We start from the raw sequence: 18,184 nt of genomic DNA, 5'->3' as shown, positions 1-18,184 counted from the left end.
AAACAGGTCTCTGTAATGCATGCCAGGTCCGCTCTCCCCTCTTGTATGAGGTCGTAAATGAGGGGAGCCTTATGTACCACAGACCTGGCGTTAAGCAATATCAGCCGGAGATCTGGGTCCTGTAATCCCGAGCACCCAGGGGTGCCAGAGGGGCAATGAGGATTGGAGCGTGAGATGGCTCTTAAACAGCAAACCCATGTCCCTTGGACATAATTTGGCCCTAGGCCCCCACTGTATCTGCCCCTCCCACATACAGTAGAGATGGCAAACCTCTCAATGGAATGGTTTAATGTCTCCCCCGGAATCCCAACCCTTTCTAGCACTCCCAACCTGCACCCATTAGTTAGTTCTGGCCTGTGTGCTAGCAGACTCCTCCCCAAGTCTGTCTGAGCCATCCGAATCAACCCGCCCACCCCATAAAATTTGATTTAAAAAACCCTGTAAAAAAACCCTTGTATCATTCATAGCTCTCTTATATCATTCATAGTTTGTTGTCAAACAACAGTTTGTTGTCAAAAGTTAATGTGAAAATTCCTACTTCAAATAAAACTTTAAAAGTACTTTTAATACTTTTTCAGTGATATAGACATCATCCTGGGAATGCAGATTTGATTAATCTGGATTGCCTTTCTAAGTCATATGTGGAGAGCCAGGTCTTTTGTTTCCATCTTAAAGGCACCAGGTAGATGTTCAGCTCTAGTTTTGCCTAGGCATGAAAGTTGGCCAGATGACTTTGGGCCAGTTTCTTTTCTCTCGGCCCATATTACCTTTCCGGTCTTGTGTGGGAAAAATGTGGGGAGAAAGGAGTACTAGATAGGTTGGATTATTTATAAAAAATAATAGATGGGATATAAATGAAGTGAAGTGGCATCATAGGTAAATGAAGCTTTAAAAATTATAACCTATTTGGAGGGGGGATATTTCTAATCATCGGGAGTAAAATTTTATTACCCTGAAATTTTTTTTGCAAAAATAAAAAGCCTATCTAAAATTTGGCACATCTACTACCAAATATCAGCAGTGTAAACTGGAAGCTGCAAACAATACAACTAGGGGGCTGCAAAAAAAATGTAATGAGATGGCCAAGCAATTATTTTTATGATGGGAAGGGAAGAACAGTGAAACAGGCAAAGAGATTATCAAATTCACCTCTCTCATTCTCTTGATGTGAATGTAGTTGGAACGGCCCCAGTCCACTTCATTCTGGAGGGGGAAACAAAAGAGTTAAAAATAACTCAAATTGTGAACAGAAGTTGAAAAAACAACTTGCATAACCTCAACTGTTTTTTGTTTCTGTGCCATGCCCTATTTTAAAACCAAAGTTTTGTTCCTATAATCATTAGCAGCCTGCCAGAACTATTCAGGCAGTTGAGCAGAGAGCAAACAAAAAATAATAATTTTTACTCTAGATATAGGTTCTCCTCCATCCACTGATTATGTATCATATGAGAACACAAAGCTCCATGCACTCAATTTTTAGTTGCAGGATATTTTATATGTGTAACCAGGATTCCAGAGGCAGGCTAAGTTGTTCCCTTTAGCTTCCAGTTAATTCTTCTCTATCCTACAAGCATTTCTGCAGATGGGCCAAATCCAAAAGGGAGAAATCAAGAGTCCCAGCTCTCTACGATAATTACTGTCAAATAGACAAAATCTTAGAGAAATCTAGCAAAGTGGAATCAGTGCATCAGTGCCAAAAAAAGAAGCCAACACATTTCTAGGCTGCATAAACAGAGGGATAGAATTAAGATCACATGAAGTGTTAATATCACTTTATAATGCCTTGATAAGTCCACACTTGGAATACTGAATTCAGTTTTGGTCGCCACGATGTAAAAAAGATGTGGAGACTCTAGAAAGAGTGCAGAGAAGAGCAACAAAGATGATTAGGGGACTGGAGGCTAAAACATATGAAGAACGGTTGCAGGAACTGTGTATGTCTAGTTTAATGAAAAGAAGGTCTAGAGGAGACATGATATCAGTGTTCCAATATCTCATGGGTTGCCAAGAGGGAGTTCAAGCTATTCTCCAAAGCACCTGAGGGTAGAACAAGAAGCAATGGGTGGAAACTAATTAAGGAGAGAAGCAACTTAGAACTGAGGAAAAATTTCCTGACAGTTAGAACAATTAATCAGTGGAACAACTTGCCTCCAGAAGCTGTGAATGCTCCAACACTGTAAGTCTTTAAGAAGATGTTAGATAACTATTTGTCTGAAGTGGTGTAGGGTTTCCTGCCTGAGCAGGGGGTTGGACTAGAAGACCTCCAAGGTTCCTTCCAACTCTGTTATTCTATTCTATTCTATTCTATTCTATCCTACCCTACCCTATCCTATTCTATCCCAAAATAGTTTGGCAGCTTTAAAACTTTAGAAAAGCTTAACAATCATCTCATGGATTAAGACAGGACAGAAATATTCTAATAAACAAATGCTTTAAGGATTCCCATCTGATTAGCTGCTTTTCTTAAAACAAACAGCCAAGGTAATATTCTGAATGCCAGAGTTTTCCAATCTGTTCAAATACCAAGTGCTGGATGAGAAATAATCTTGTTAGTCAACATACACCAGATGCAAGAAAATGTTCTACACGCAGCTGTTAGATGGTCTATTTGAATATCAAGATTCATTTGAGACACAGATTTTTGCATGCTAATCTCTTCTCCTACAATTGGATGGGTTTCCCTCAGTTTCTCCTTCTTTCTAAATTTAGGACACTAATCCTGTATCTTGAAAGATCAAATCAACACTACTGAAAGACACAGAAGGGGAACATGCATCCCATCACAGTGTAAAGAACATTTGATCAAGTAAATATCCAAGTTAACAGGTTACCAATAGAACTAACCTTTGGATGCCTAAGTTTTCCTTTTTGCCTGTTTCCTTGCCATTCCTAACAATGAAAAAAGAAGTAATATAATTTGTAATTGACCTTGATGCAGGATATGCAATGCACATTGATCCAAAATCCAATAGTCAAAATCCTATAGTGATTTTTATTACATGGAAAACATTTTATATTGCCCTTTAATTTAAAATTTTAAGGACAACTTGCTGTAGCTCATTCAATAGTAATAATAACTAATGGATAGTAAAAATAAATAAATGCAGGTAGTAACACAAAAAAATCCCCAATTATGCCAGTAACATATATAAATGCGGGAATAAGGAAGATTAGTTACCTTAAATGCATTAACAATTGCAATACAATCACTTCTGCTGTTCCCAGAAAATTGTAGCTTGTTCCTGCAGAGCAAGATATATATTCTTTTATATAGTGTTCTCTATACTATTTTTTTCTGTTTTGGCCAACCCTTTTATTCCATTAATTCAAAAAAAGTATGTATGCAGCAAAACATATTTTATTTCTGAAATTATTTGCATGTATATGAAAAAAGAAAAAGGTCAAGTCAATTTACAGATAGTCTTCAGAAACAGCAGAAACAAGAAGTCTAAAATATTTGGATCTGATGTGGAAGGCTTAAGAACATACAGGAACAAGAACCCAACACCTGTCCTAGGATCATGGAAACTAATGTGAATGCTTTAAAGAATAGAAGTCCTATGTTCCATACATTTCAATATACTTACACTAAACTGAATCAGAAGCTTCGCACAGCCCTAGGTACATTATATCAAGGGTTTATATTGTGAAGCTCCCAAGGTCTAATATAAATCTATTTATAACCAAGCTTAAATACATGCAGCTGTTACAACTGCATAATGCTCCTTTATTTATTTGTATCCTGTCTTTATTATTTTTACAAATAATTCAGCGGTGGGATTCACTTACCTTCCCTACCTGTTCGCAAATGTGAGAACACGCACCGCGTCTGCACATCGACCTCTGCGCAGGCGCATTGCTCATGCATTATGTCAGGGTGAGTGGGCGAAGCCTCCCACAATCACCGCTACCGGTTCGCCCGAACTGGAGAGAACCGGCTGAATACCACCTCTGAAATAATTCATATGTTTTGAACACATCCAATACATCTTCTTCCTATTTTCTCTAAAATAACAACTCTGTGAGGGAAGCTGGGCTGAGAGACAGTGACTGGCTCAAAGTTACCCAGCTGGCTTTTATGGCTAAGGCAGGACTAGAACACAAATCTCTGGCTTACTAACCTGGTGCCTTAAGCACTAGACCAAACTGCTCTCTTCTGAAGAAAAAGTGGGATAAAAACTTGCCTTCCACTTCTCAGTTGCTTGTCTTTATGGAATTTTAATATGTTTAGAACCTTGGAGCAAATTTTATAAAAAATAGTATATACACACCAGTGGTGGGTTGCTCCCAGTTCGGCCAAACTGGTAGTGGTGATTTGGCCTGGGTTGCAGAACTGGCAGCGATCCAGGCCAGCCACGCCCCTGAACCGGTCCCCCTGTCTCTTCTCCCATTGCTGGCATGTTTCTGCGCATGTGCAGAACAATTTTTAGTCAACTGCACATGTGCGAGCAATGCGTGGCCGGTGAGCACACGAGCAGCAAACCAGAACTAACCGGTTCAGGAACCCACCCATGATACACACATACAAAATGAACGATCGAATGTCAATAAAATAGATTGTGGCTTTAGGGAAAATACCTATATCCATCAAGATGTTGCTTGAAAGGTATCACAAAGAAACTGTTCAAAGAGAGGGCTGCAGCTGTAAGAGAGAGAAAGAATGACATTCATTGCTAAAAATTGTATTTGCCTTTTAATCACAAAAAGGCAGCAGACTCAAGTTTTATTTCCACGTGCAGAATTTATATAATTAATGCAGATGCAGGAGACTAATGGGATATTTATATATGTATGCATTCCTCGTTACATGCAGTATCTAGCATCACTGATTTTAACAAATTTCTTTCATCAATTTCAGTACATTATTTTTAGGTGGCTCTTTGGCCATAGTCATGCATTTCTAAGTTTAAAGATCTGCCTCCCTCTTATTTTTCCATTGTGAACGGGTTGTAAGATATTACTAACCAAGTTGAGATATGTCTGTATTTGTTACTCACCTATTATAAGTGTTTCTTCCAGACATCCAAAGACATGTCCAAGAACTATTAGTTTGCCTAGGTGATGATTCACAGGTAACTGTGCCAGCACCTTTCCCAGAAAGGTCAACTCACCATCGTAAGGATTTCTTTCTTCAAAATGATCATTAATAGCAAGTGCTCCTAACTATTTCAAAACAAAAGAAAGAATATTATTAATTAGAGACACAATCATGACTTTTAAGACTAACCTTTAGTATAAGCCAAAAGTTACATTCAAAACCTGGAAGCAAATAATGTCAGGCTAGCACAATTTGCAACCAACAATGCTGAATGCACACATATAAGAGTAATGACAAAACAGTATACTTTTTTTGTGAAGCATGTGGTCTCATTCCCTGATTTCATTTTTAATTATTCAGAGTCATCTCCCCAAAATTGAATTCTGGGAATTGGTTATCCATGCTCAGCAGGTAGCACCATACTGGTTAGGCTGAATTCCAGTGACCCAATATATACAAATTACAAATATTATGGATTATTTAACTTTTCATCCTACTAACCAAACAGATGGCTTGGTTTTGCAAAAAAACAAACAAACCCATACTTAAAAGAATTGTGTACAATTGTTTTAACTTAATAGAACACCCACCTCTTTAAGGTGCAGAATTGTGCGTTCAATATCACTGCTAACAGGAGGAGAGAGAGCGGTTGCTAACAGAGCTCTTGGTTCTCCCATGTCAAGCATCTTCACTTTTAGTACAGTAGTTTCCAATGGACAACGCTAAAAGGATAAATAAAAGCCCTGTGTTTGACACTCCCCAATTCTACAAGGATACTTTTGAGGATTCTTTTTAAACAATAGTAGATGGTAAAGCTAGTTGCTTTTATGCTATGCGCAACCTATAGATAACAGAACGACAGAATAACAGAGTTGGAAGGCGCCTTGTTGGTCTTCCAGTCCAACTCCCTGCCATGTAGACACATCGTAATACTTTTTATTCAATAAGGGGAAATACTATCTTTTTCTAAAAATGAGTGAAAACTGTAACAAGTATATGGGGAGTTCAGCTGGTATGAAAGAGGAAGCACACCCAGATGTTTAGTATGGTCAAAGAAAATGTTTCAAGGAGACAGTGCCTTAGTTGATTTGCTGTTAAGGCTGCCTGGAAACTTAAAATTTACAGTTTGTAAAATTTATAGTTTACCCATGAATAGTATTAATGAGCTGAGCAGCAAGTTGGAAGCCATGTAACTGGCAATGCAAGAAGTGAGAATGATACAACATTCCCTATTCTTTTTCTCATTTCCTTGTTACTAAATGCAGAAAATCTTGGCCAAAATCTGAGTCCTCAAACTGCACATTCTAACAGTACGTGGCTTCCATCTTGCTGCTCAGATCCAAATGGACAACCACAACAATCCAAGGCCACACAGGAAAACGATCGAGAGAAAAATGCCACCTGTAAAAACAATGGACTTTGTGACTCTCCAAAATGAACACTAAAGCAAAAGTTCATGCAGCCAAATGCAATCCCAAAACATTGGAAGCAGCACTTGAACACCAACAGCATTGACAAAATCATCACCAGCCAATTGCAAAAGGCAAATTTTCTTGGAACAGCTTACATCTTGCAAACAGCTCCTCCAAAAAATTACTTATAACCTGTCCTTGAAATGGCAACACACACCACATAAACCGTGGCACGACAAAAGCGCGAACGTCAAAAGCGCGCCGACAAAACCGCGGCGCTAAAACCGCGATGTCAAAAGCGCGCCGACAACAGCGCGCCGACAGAAGCGCGATTTAAGTTAAGGTAAGGTTTAGGGTTAGGTTTAGGGTTAGGTTTAGGGTTAGGTTTAGGGTTAGGTTTAGGGTTATGTTACAGCGCGCTTCTGTCGGCGCGCTGTTGTCGGCACGCTTCAGCGCTCATTCGTCGGCGCGGTTTTGTCACCGCGGTTTAGTGAGGCGCACTTTTGTCGTTCGCGCATTTGTGGTGGAATCCACATAAACAAGGTCACACTTCAGGCACTTGGCAACAGGCTTCCATTTATTTATTTATTAGTTAAATTAATTTGTCACCTATCTCACCATGGGGTTACTATAAGTGGATTACTCTGTGGATTTATGACTGCCTGCAGTGGCCCATGGTCAAAAGACCAGTTTGCAACATTTTTAGCTGGATTCTGGGGAGAAAAAATCACTCAGGAGAATAGATTTGTTTAATGGTCACATGATTCGCTGAAATATCATGATGACCATTGTAAAAATTGTTGTAAAATTGAATCAAATGAATTGTTAAAAAAAAGAAAGAAAAAAGAATCAAGTTAACTGTCAGAAAAAAATATTTCTCTTTCGGAGTTGTGTATTGAATGTACCAGATTTAGGTAACAATTGTTTGCTGCTGGCTTAACAATAGTTAAATAGTTATCAATTGTTTCTAAGAATGTCAGAATGTAAAACTGCCCTTCTATCATCCTTTGACATTTTATCAGTGTGTTCTCATCACTTCCTGCCATTGTTCTTAAACATAATGGCTATTTTTTGGTGGTCAGCAGAAATATAACTGGTCTTCCCAATCTAAAGTCGAGCAAATGGGTGCATGTTATTCTTACCATCATCTCAGGAACAGTGCTTTCCGGTATACAGTTTGCCCAGAAGTCTTTGTATACGAGTCTGTAGCAGTATCCTTTAGACACACGGCCAGCTCGACCTTTACATTAAAGAAAAATCTTCAGCACTTAGAATTCAAAAGCTGCAATATCACGTATACTTATTAATGGCAGCAGGGACCAGTATTGGAACACACCGGTTATCTTTTCACAATCAAAGCCTCAATGCCTCAGTACAGGCTTCTGGACTCATCAAAAGATTGTTTCGGTCTAGTGCAATGATGGAGAACCTCTTAGGTTCAGGATTCTCAAAAATTGGGGAAATGCCTAGTTTGACTCTGCCTGCGTGTCATGAGCAAAACATTCCATAACACAAAGGATGTGAAATAATGATTTAAGATATATTGTTACAAGGGACACCATTTTTTTAATTTAATACAGGATAATTTTAATTAACACATTTTATGAATACCACTGCTCTTAATCATAAATCACTGTACTTCAAATGTAGAATTATAGAATCATTGAGTTGGAAGGGACCTTGAAGCTGTTTTTCTAGTCCAACTCCTGGCCAATAAATGAATCCTTACACCATCATGCACAAGACTGCCCAGGAATGGAGCATCCATGATTTCATGGGGCAAGTTGTTCCATTGTGAATACAGAAATTAGTCAAGTTAAATTCCTTTGTCATTAAAAGTGGCTTGGCCATCTAATCATCACTGCTTTTATTTCTGAAATACATATGTGGTTACTTAAACCAGTGGTCCCCAACCTCTTTTGCATCAGGGACTGGTTTCTGGAAAAGACAATTTTTCCACGGATCAGGAAGGGTGGAGGGGGATGGTATTATGTGCTACCTAGATCCTGCGCATTTACAGATGAAGCTTCCCTTGCTTCCGCAGCCTGGTTCTGTGGACCAGTACTGGTCCGCATCCCGAGGCTCTGGGACCCCTAACTTAAAACAACCAGTAGGAAGAGCACGTATGTATGTCTTAATGCAAACACATAATTGCAGATTAAGTACATACTTTTACTGGAAATATGTAAGACAGAGTCCATATATAAAATGTTTTCAGGATTAGGGTCTCCAAAAGACCTGGAATTTTATACAATGAAATCCCCTTACCCTTCCTCTGATCACAGCTGTTCTTGGATGCCCAACAAAGTCTCAAACTCTGATAGCTGGTATCCTCATCACAAACAAGATTTTTACTCAAACAAAAATCAATGACTGTAGAATAAAAAGCAAAAGATAAAAATAAATAGGAAATATGTTAGAACATTCTGAAGTACTTTAAAGAGAAATTAGATTCAATTCCACCTTGTGAGAACAAAACTTTTACATACAACCTGAGGTAACATAGTTCATGGTTCTCCCAACTCAGTTAAATGAGGGGGAAGAATCTGAAATAACAGCATGGAATTATAAAGTAGATGTGGGGATAGGACAAGTACTACCCTATTTAGAATCTTTTCCTGCTAGAATAACATTGCTTTTCTGGAAGCTGATAAATTAAGATAATGGTTTTAATTATATTACAATGATATCTGAAATCACTCATGGCTTTCTGTAATTTAACTCAGGAGTATCTCTTCAACTGAGCAAGAGTGGGGGGGGGGGGTGTTAAACTGTAATTCGAAGATTCCTTCCCAAGACTTCTTTCCATTTAATTCCTTTCCGTGTTTTCTTTTTTTAGAAAGCAAAACCAATAATGAAAATGCACATAAAGAAAGCAGAAACCAAATGAGATATAAGTTAATTCTCACTATCCTGTTCCGGGTTACAGAGGAAAAAGGTAAAAGAAACTATCTCATAAAGAAGATATAACATTGCTAAATATACAATAGCTTTTTGATTTCCATTCAATATTGTCCTAAAACTACAGTATACTTTAAGTGAACAAAATGAAAGAGTAAAAGCACTACTCTGCCAGTACGTGCAGAATATATATTGAATTTCCAATTTACTATATAAAAGAGAGAGAGAGAGAGAATAAGAGAGAACGAGAGAGAGAATGAGAGAGAGAACGAGAGAAAGAATTGAACTAGGTTTGACAATAACCACTGAACATTTACTTTGTCAAGTGAATATCAATGAAATTGGTGAGATTAACCAGTCGGATATATCACTGATTTCTAAGGCATATAGAATGCTATGTGTTCTTTAATCTTAACTTCCTGAGTACAATTTCCTGATGCAAGAGCAGGGAATAACATCCCATGAAACTATTATAGCATGCACTGTTACATTAAACCTATGGTCCTACCTATTACTATGCAACATGTCTATTCTTTTTTTTATCACGTGATTCTATTTGGGCAGGGTTTAATTCACTATTTCAAAACTGACTTCTCTTTATACAGTCATTATAATATGTGTAGGTGTTTTTATGGGTGTGTAAAAAATTTCTCTTTATAGTTTATTTTTGCATTTTATATTTATTTTTAAATTATATCATTTTGCATTTTGTTGTTTTTTCCTCTTTTGCATTATATAATAAATTAAAATAAGCTAATAAAATAAAAACATATAAAAGTGCCAAGTGTTAGAATATTTAGTTTGTTGTAATTGGTCACTTCCAATTTGAAAAGTTTCAATTTCTAGCCCAATGTACTATTTATGATTTTTATGCGAGTTGACAAAAACCAAAATGGTTTTGAGGAAGATCTCCTGTAGCTGCTGTGGGCTGAAAATGGTACAAGAAAGTTTACAACTGTTCTATATAGTCTTATCCTTTGTCTGCATACAATAACTACCTCACATTTCTTCTCCTCTCTATAATTTCTACCCTTTCTTACTTCTGTGGTGTTTGTCAAAGATAAATGATTGAACAGGCCAGATCAGAATAACTGAGTTGGAAGGTCTTCTACTCCAATTCCCTGTCCAAGCAGGAGACCCTATACTATTTCAGACAAAAGGTTGTCCAATCTCTTCTTAAATGGAGCATGCAAAACTTCTGAAGGCAAGCCATTCAACTAGTTAATTGTTCTGTCAGGAAATCTCTTCTTAGTTCTAGGTTTCTTCTCTATTGATTACTTTCGATCCATTGTTTCTTGTCTTGCCTTCTGGAGCTTTGGAAAATCGGTTGACCGCTCTTCTTTGTGGCAGCCCCTCAAATATTGGAACACTGCTATCTTGTCACCCCTAGGTTTTCTTTTCACTAGACTAGACAAACCCAATTTCTGCACTGCCCTTGATGCTTGAAAAAACAAATGAATCAAAACAAATTAAAATGCTATATTTAATTTAATCCAAAGAGTTAGTAGTCATAAAAGAATAATAATTGGTTGTACGAACATTTTTCACCCTTTTTTGTACAAGTATAAATTGGCATTAACAGAATTTGATTTTTACACAGAACAGTGCTTTTCTGAAAAGCTGCTAAGGGAGAAGGGTTGTAATAAAGTTGTAGTAACTGCACCCTTCACTTTACAGAAACATCATTTTCAGAGGGTACTCCTAAACAAAGATGTTTAAAGATTCTAATCACTGTTGAAGCCAGATTACAGAATAAAAGAAAAACAAAATATTGCAGAAATTTCTTTTCCATAAGAAACATACCTACCATATTTGACATCTGGTACTGTTACAGAGCTCTGTGCTATATTTGTAGACAGAAGGATCTACAAGGAGGTTTTAAAATCAGATTTAAGACATTTTAAAAATCTAATCCTTGATCTTATTTACAATAATTTCATGCAATCACAGACAGTGATATGTGTCATTCTATTATATTATTTACATAAATATTAAATTTATATGCTGCCCATCTCACAGTGATGCTCGGCGTCTTACGAAATGTAATTATACATTCTGCTTCTCCAAATCTAAATGGAACCCAAATAAAAATAACTAATTTCTTCTTAAGCATATTCAACAAAACTATAGTATTTAAAATGTAAAATTGTAATTTTGCACTTGGGGGGGATCAGAATTAAAATATCAAATTTTAATGAGTTTCATTAATTGTTTGCCATCCATACATTAATCAATTCATCTCTCCCTTTTCTTCAGCAATATTTTACTGTAAGCATTTTTATTCATAAGTCAGCTAATGCTGCCTACTCAACCCCACCTTCCGCCTTCAAAAAAAGAAATGACAGTACAAATTCCCTAATTAAAAACTCACTTTTCGATAACCAGGAACTGGAGCCAAAAACACATTATTCTGTTCTTCTAATGTGACACTGGAGTGAAGTGGATATACTTGTAACCTAAAAAATTCATTTGAGAAATTGTACAACAGAACATGTAGAAAGATGTACATTTCCCCCAGGCTGAGTCCAAAACGACATAGTTGAAATTTTCAACAGATACCTTAGAAATATTCCCTATGGAAATAAGACACTACTTCAACCACTCTTGTTCCCTATGTTTCAGTCATCTTTATACATGTTTTATGACTTAACCTGTTGTATGAACCTAGTTAATTGTGGTTTATTTTTTAAAACATTGTTAAAAATTGATAGCATCTCAATGTATTAACTCAGTCAACAAATGTGCTATTGTCTGATTCCATCTAAAGAGGACAAAAATAATGTAATCATCTAGCAGAAGGAAAGCTGCATTGAGCCATGCAGGCAAAGAGAGAAACCAGCTCATTCCAGCACTTCAATCCCCCACACTGAAAATTCCTTTCCCTCCATTTTACTCTTTATGCTTAAAGGGGCTATGCATAAGAAGTAAAACAAATGGAGAACCCTTGCAAAAAGCTTTCAGTTACCTACAGAAATAGAGAAAATCAAAAAGGAGAAAAGGCAGGCAGGAGTGGGTAGGAAATTTGTAACTCTTAAGCACATGGAAAAGGACAAAACAGATCAAAGTTGTCCGCAAATAACTAGTTGTGAGTTGCATGTTTGGGGTGGGGGAGAGAAATTGGTAAAGCCAATTTCATGTAGGAGTGGGAGATGATGGGGTTGCTTGCACACCCAAGGATCATATAATACATAGTCCTTTAATATTTCAAAGTCCATTCATCAGGTCTTTGGCCCATATCTGATGCTTTAATGGGGCTTCTAATCAAGAATATGATACCAAACAGATAAAAGACCACAATGCTTCCATTTCTTGCATCTCACCTCATGTAGCAATGAGATGAATTAACATACCAACAGCACATTTTTCCTCTCATGCTCTTTGTATATTTCAAAATCCTCCTCCTTTTAAAAAAAATATCCATACACTATCAGGGATATTCTGTGCTACCACATTAAACCTTACCCCATTGTCACAGAAAAGGCACCCAGCAAAAATTGGACTTACCTCCTGTGAACCATGTTTGTGAGAAGCTCAAGCAAGTAAGTTATTTCCGCCAAGCCTAAAGAGTAGAAAATAAAAAGTAATGATGCTGTTTCCTCTCAATAAAAAATAATAATGTAAAATTATTAAGAAGAATAATTTGGAAGTTTCTTCAGTTGAAAATAGCTATCTTAGCATCTCTGATTCCAGCTTAGATGATGGGTTAATGTTCTTATTTTTAGTCATTATACTTATTAGGTGTGTAATTATTAGTTAATTAATAAGTAATTATGCTAGCTTATTATAACAAGGCAAAGATCAAAACCAAGCAAAAGAGATGTCTGGGATTGTTGTCTGAGCACAGCTAATTGTAATTAATTTAGTAAAATAGATTAAATATGTGAACCAAGTTACAATGATATTGGCATTTCATCCTCCAGTTTACCATTAAGCCTGGTAGTAAACATATCACAAATTGATTATTCACAAACCTAGAGTCCCTCCATGAAAAAGGCAGTCAGGCATCATTGACCAAGTACTGATCGAAGACAGATACTTTCCCTAGATCTGGTCAATCCACAAGCTTTATAGTACCTGCCAAAGGCAAGGACTGCTCCCCCCAAAATGCACTCAATCTATAGTATTGCAAATCATCAGGCCAGGCTCCTAATCTAAGGAAAGTCTCAATTCAGCCATAAGTTTCCCCAAAGATGGAGCACATGGCATGCAAAATGTCCCCACCCCCTTCAATCACTTGCATCTCCCATGAGTTTTCCTTTAAAAATATTCACCTAATAATGGTGAGACTAGCTTTTTCAGACTGGTGGGTGCCCTCATCAATGGCCACTGAAGATAAATGTAGTCGCTACATTCATTTTCATTTACTAAGAAAACTTTTATGGCCTATTTGAGTCATACTTAAAAGTAAAGATGGTATTAGAGGCTGGGTATTTTATCTCATGCCAGCTTTCTACCCTTTTAATTAAGAGGTTTTAAAATGCAAAAATCAAGTGGGACAGGAACCCTAACAGATTTTTAGAATGTACTTAGTTGACAGTAGAGATCCCAGGTGGAGCAGGAGTCAGGGAAGATTTATGTTTAAGTTCTCTAGGTTGTTTCATTTTCTTTATTCTCATCTGGATTTGCCGTAACTGACATCTGTATTCCTTTTTGTTTTGTTTCCCTTTTTTTAAAATAGTTAAACAATTTGTTCATTGCCCAGAGTCTCTGGGAGTCAGGTGACATAATTTCCAAAATAAAAGGTTAACATTTTTCCCCCGAGTTAGAAAACTACTGTAGTTCCTACCGTATATATTAAAAAATAATACAAAACTTACCTGGTAAAAATACTAGGACACTGCCACGTTCTGATACAAACTCCAAATTACGATCCCTAATATTAAAAACACAGTTTTTGTTTTAGTTTATATTAAAGCAAATATTTCCTCTGAAGACCATCAATACATATATGCTTAAAGACTGACTCACACACTTTTTCTAGCGCATTTCCAACCCAAGCAGCTTTTTTATGTGTGGACATCAAATCCCAGAAGTCCCAAACCAGACTACTGAGAATACGGGAAATTGAATTCTGGAAATGGCCATGGTTAGGAAATATGAGTTAACTGGGTAAACAGATCTATCTATTCACAAAGACTTACTTAAAGCTAGGTTTGTGGTAATATATACAGAGAGGGAAGCTGAAAGATAATTATTCACTTATGCAATATTTAATTTGAAATAAACTGGAGCTATGTAACAAGTTTTTGCAGTGTGATACTTTTCTCTTACATCAGGGATGGGAAAGGAAAAACCTTCCTAGGCGAAGGGCCTGAAGTAATATTGTTGGATTCTTAGTGATTTCTAACTTTGTTTTACTGTGGAATACTTGGTGCTCAGTTTGCTTGTTTATTTATTAATAAGTATTTATTGTTGCTTATTATAACAGAGCAAAGGTCAAAACCAAGCAAAAGAGATGGCTGGGTTTGTTGTTTGAACACAGCTAATTGTAATTAATTTAGAAAACTAGGTTAATGATGTGATCCAAGTTACAATGATGTTTGCATTTCAATCAATATCTTAGAATTTAGCACAACTTAAAATGACATTAGTTTCCCTTAAATAATGGTTGAATGAATTTGTCTATGTGTTGAGAGATTAAGGAATTTTAAAGTATTTTGACTGCCAGTTGTTGTTCATGGATGCATTCTGTCAATCTGCTCCATTTGTCCTACATAGTCACTATTACTCCCTTTACATTACATGTTGTAGAGGACTTCTGCTTTTTGTTTTTGTTTGGTTATTGGGTTTTTGATTTTGTTTAAAATGCTTTGGAAAGGTTTTGTTGATATGTGTGCTACAGTGATGCTTAAAGGTTGAACTGGATTGTCTCAGATATGTTTTTGCTGTTTGCGAGTTATCGTTATAATTTATGATACATCATATAACTCGGCATTTTTAATGAGGTTGTGTTGATATCTGTTATACTGCAAAACACTGTATACCATAATGTGCTTCCTCTTTGTGGTATCACTAAAAATGGAATTACCAGGATGATGTAATAGGAAGGGGAGGGCAATATTTTAATTCCTTTTGGTCCCTTTAAGATTAGGATAGAAATAGGGGGGAAAAGCTAGTTTGCCTGAGTAGTTGGGATGGATTTGAAGTTGGAAGAATTCCAGTTTTGCTGGAGGCATGGAAGATGGATGGGTGAGCCACTTTCAAAAAATATTGCCCAGACACTTACAACTTGGCTCTGGAGTAACCAGAAGTCAGAACTGGCTAAAATGGACCATCACAATAAGATTAGGAATGGAAACTATGAAAGACAATATATTGGATTACCATTTCCATTTTTAAAAATCCTCCCCTTCTTTTCTTATTGTCCAGAAAATAGCCTGAATTATCCTGCCAAAATTCAAGAGTAAAATGCTGCAAATTTGGAAGGCTATATTGTGTGAGTGAGTGTGTGTGTGTGTAAATGAATATATACCCACACCCGCTAATGAAAATCAGCCAGTTTTCTACTGAATTTTATGTAGCACAACCTGAAGAAGCAGTTTGTGAATTGTTCACCTTTAAATTCTCATAAAGCTATTTTAGGCCCTTAATAGCATCCTAGGGTGCATAATGAAAAGAATGGAACAATTCATGTTGAAAACTAAATTTGATTACATTTAAATTTAATTTGATTAATTAAAAGCATTCAGTGTGATTTATCCTTCCTGTGTTTTTCTCTTTTCACTTCAAAAGCTACAAGTCGGAGCAATTTTTGGAAGGCGACTCCAGGTTTTGAGCAGTTAAGTCTACCTGTTTTAAGTCATAATATTTTATATATGCTACAACATAGTTATGCACTGAATGTAACAATAAGATCGGGGCTTCGGGGGGAGGAGTCTGCCGCCGTCGGGAGCTCAACGAAGCTCCTCTCAGGATTCTGGTCTGTATATCTTATAAGATCTATAGATATCTCCCCTTTCTGGCAGAAAGGGGCAGGGAGAAGGTCAGTCGTTAGGATCTCTTTGTAATTCATAGCTTTTTTTTTTGCTGTGAATGGAGAAGAGGTTCAACATTAGCTGAGCTTTTACTCCAGCCAGTTCTCCGCAGCTGCCTTTTTTGCAGCCCTAGGCAGATTGCCCCCCCCCCCCAGGACAAAGCTAAGCTATTTAAAAATTAATCCGGGCGGGGACCATTCCTGAGGAATTTTTTTTATTACTATCTAAAATACCAGCTTCAACTTTGCAAAAGGCTCCCTTTTCTAGCTGCGTCACAAGATGGCGATCTTATAGCTTTTGTGTTTGATGTGACGTACTTAGTCAGCCCCACTCTCCTGAAGGCTTCTCCGTATTAACTGTTAAAAGATTAACTGAGGGGAGCACAGACTTTGATTCTTGGCTAGCCTGATTGCTTGTCTTTTATTTTTATTCTGGAATGGCTCCCAAATCTAAGCAGAAGCGCTTCCTTAATAACATATCTCAAAAAACTGCTATGAAGCCGCTACCCTTGCCTCCTACGTCCTCCACTGGAGATTTGTTAACACAAGAATTTCTTCTCAAAACGCTTAATAATTTCAGACAGGAAATTAATCAACTGATATCGGATTTATATGATCAATTTGATGCTAAAATTGCTCAAGCAAAGGAGGATATGATCGGAGTAATGACAGTCATGACAGATTATATTGCTGAAACGGAGGATAAATTGGAACTTTTGGAAGAAACTAACCTTAATTTGACATCCAAAATTCAAACGTTACAACAGGAAATTGAAAATGCTCAAAAACAGCTTGTCATGATAAATTATAATAAGACTGCCTTCGCAATAAGAGTTAGAGGACTGCGTGAAAACGAACAGGAGAATTTGAAACAGATCTTCTTTGAGGCTCTTAGCCGCTCGGTGGGAAGTCCGGGACTTAACTTTGATTGGCAGATTCAAAAAATTTACCGCCAGAATTCGTGGGTAGCAAAACAGCGACAGCTTCCGAGGGACATAATTATATACTTTACCACAAGGGAATCCAGAAATGTGATAATACAGAAGCTTTACAACAAGAGGTTGAGAATTGATGGACAGGACTTGATTGTTTTTAAAGAGATACCATCTCAAATATTAAGAGCAAGGAGAGATTACATTTTCTTAACTGAAGAACTCAGAAATTCTCAGATTCCATACAAATGGGAAGTCCCAGCTGGCATTACAGTTACATTTGGCAATCAAAAACACCGCATTAATTCTGTCTGTGAAGCCCGAGAATTTTATTACAAGACCCTGAAGGCGGGACTTCCTGATTCATCCGGACCTGGAGAGAGACAAGGAGAAGGAGAAGACAAGCAGCGAGACACGTGGCTACAAGGCGGAGGGTGTTGCTTTCCTCTTCCGGAAGGGCAGAAGAGTAAAGAATAAAGACTTAGCGATGTTCTTAAAACTTTATGATTTCTGCCTGGGATAAAATGGAAAAGTTGTATATCGATGATGAGACATGGAGACTGAAAGAAGCGTTGCTGATTGTGGACACATATTGTATATAAGATTTGTTTGAACTCTAACTCAAATTGCGCATGAATTATTTTCCTAGGCGAGGAGAGCGGAGATCGCGATCTTTTTGAGTTGTGGTCTGGGACGAACGGAGTTGGGAGGCGCGTGGGAGAGGGAAGGGTAGCGAAAGCTTAACTAGACTACTTGGGGCTAGAATGCAAGCTGATGTTTGTACCAGTTGCTATTTCAATATAAGGTTAAGAAAGATTAGTCAGAGAGTCTCCAGGAAGGTGGAGTAAATATGTGAGGAGCAATGGACGCGGATAAAATATATATGTGGATATGGATAAAGGCAGGGTGGAAGGTAAAAAAATTTACA

At 37.2% G+C, this 18,184-nt stretch overlaps 1 protein-coding gene across 1 annotated transcript in view; it reads right to left on the bottom strand.

The window, feature by feature from the left end:
* Nucleotides 1-18,184, bottom strand: part of TDRD9 (tudor domain containing 9) — a 57,094-nt gene that overhangs the window by 23,339 nt on the left and 15,571 nt on the right. The window contains exons 7-18 of the mRNA XM_032235697.1: nucleotides 16,832-16,837; nucleotides 14,169-14,224; nucleotides 12,856-12,910; nucleotides 11,723-11,807; nucleotides 11,159-11,216; nucleotides 8,719-8,823; nucleotides 7,593-7,690; nucleotides 5,625-5,760; nucleotides 4,998-5,159; nucleotides 4,579-4,642; nucleotides 3,179-3,242; nucleotides 2,845-2,889 (exon numbers count right to left, since the gene is read on the bottom strand). Of these exons, the coding sequence (XP_032091588.1) occupies nucleotides 2,845-2,889; nucleotides 3,179-3,242; nucleotides 4,579-4,642; nucleotides 4,998-5,159; nucleotides 5,625-5,760; nucleotides 7,593-7,690; nucleotides 8,719-8,823; nucleotides 11,159-11,216; nucleotides 11,723-11,807; nucleotides 12,856-12,910; nucleotides 14,169-14,224; nucleotides 16,832-16,837 (934 nt within the window). The remainder of the gene's footprint in view (nucleotides 1-2,844; nucleotides 2,890-3,178; nucleotides 3,243-4,578; nucleotides 4,643-4,997; nucleotides 5,160-5,624; nucleotides 5,761-7,592; nucleotides 7,691-8,718; nucleotides 8,824-11,158; nucleotides 11,217-11,722; nucleotides 11,808-12,855; nucleotides 12,911-14,168; nucleotides 14,225-16,831; nucleotides 16,838-18,184) is intronic.

This window comes from Thamnophis elegans, chromosome 1 (assembly GCF_009769535.1).
Source record: "Thamnophis elegans isolate rThaEle1 chromosome 1, rThaEle1.pri, whole genome shotgun sequence".
NCBI classification, from domain to species: domain Eukaryota; kingdom Metazoa; phylum Chordata; class Lepidosauria; order Squamata; family Colubridae; genus Thamnophis; species Thamnophis elegans.
The sequence above is the reverse complement of the archived record's forward strand: the minus strand, read 5'-3'. Positions and strand labels throughout refer to the sequence as shown.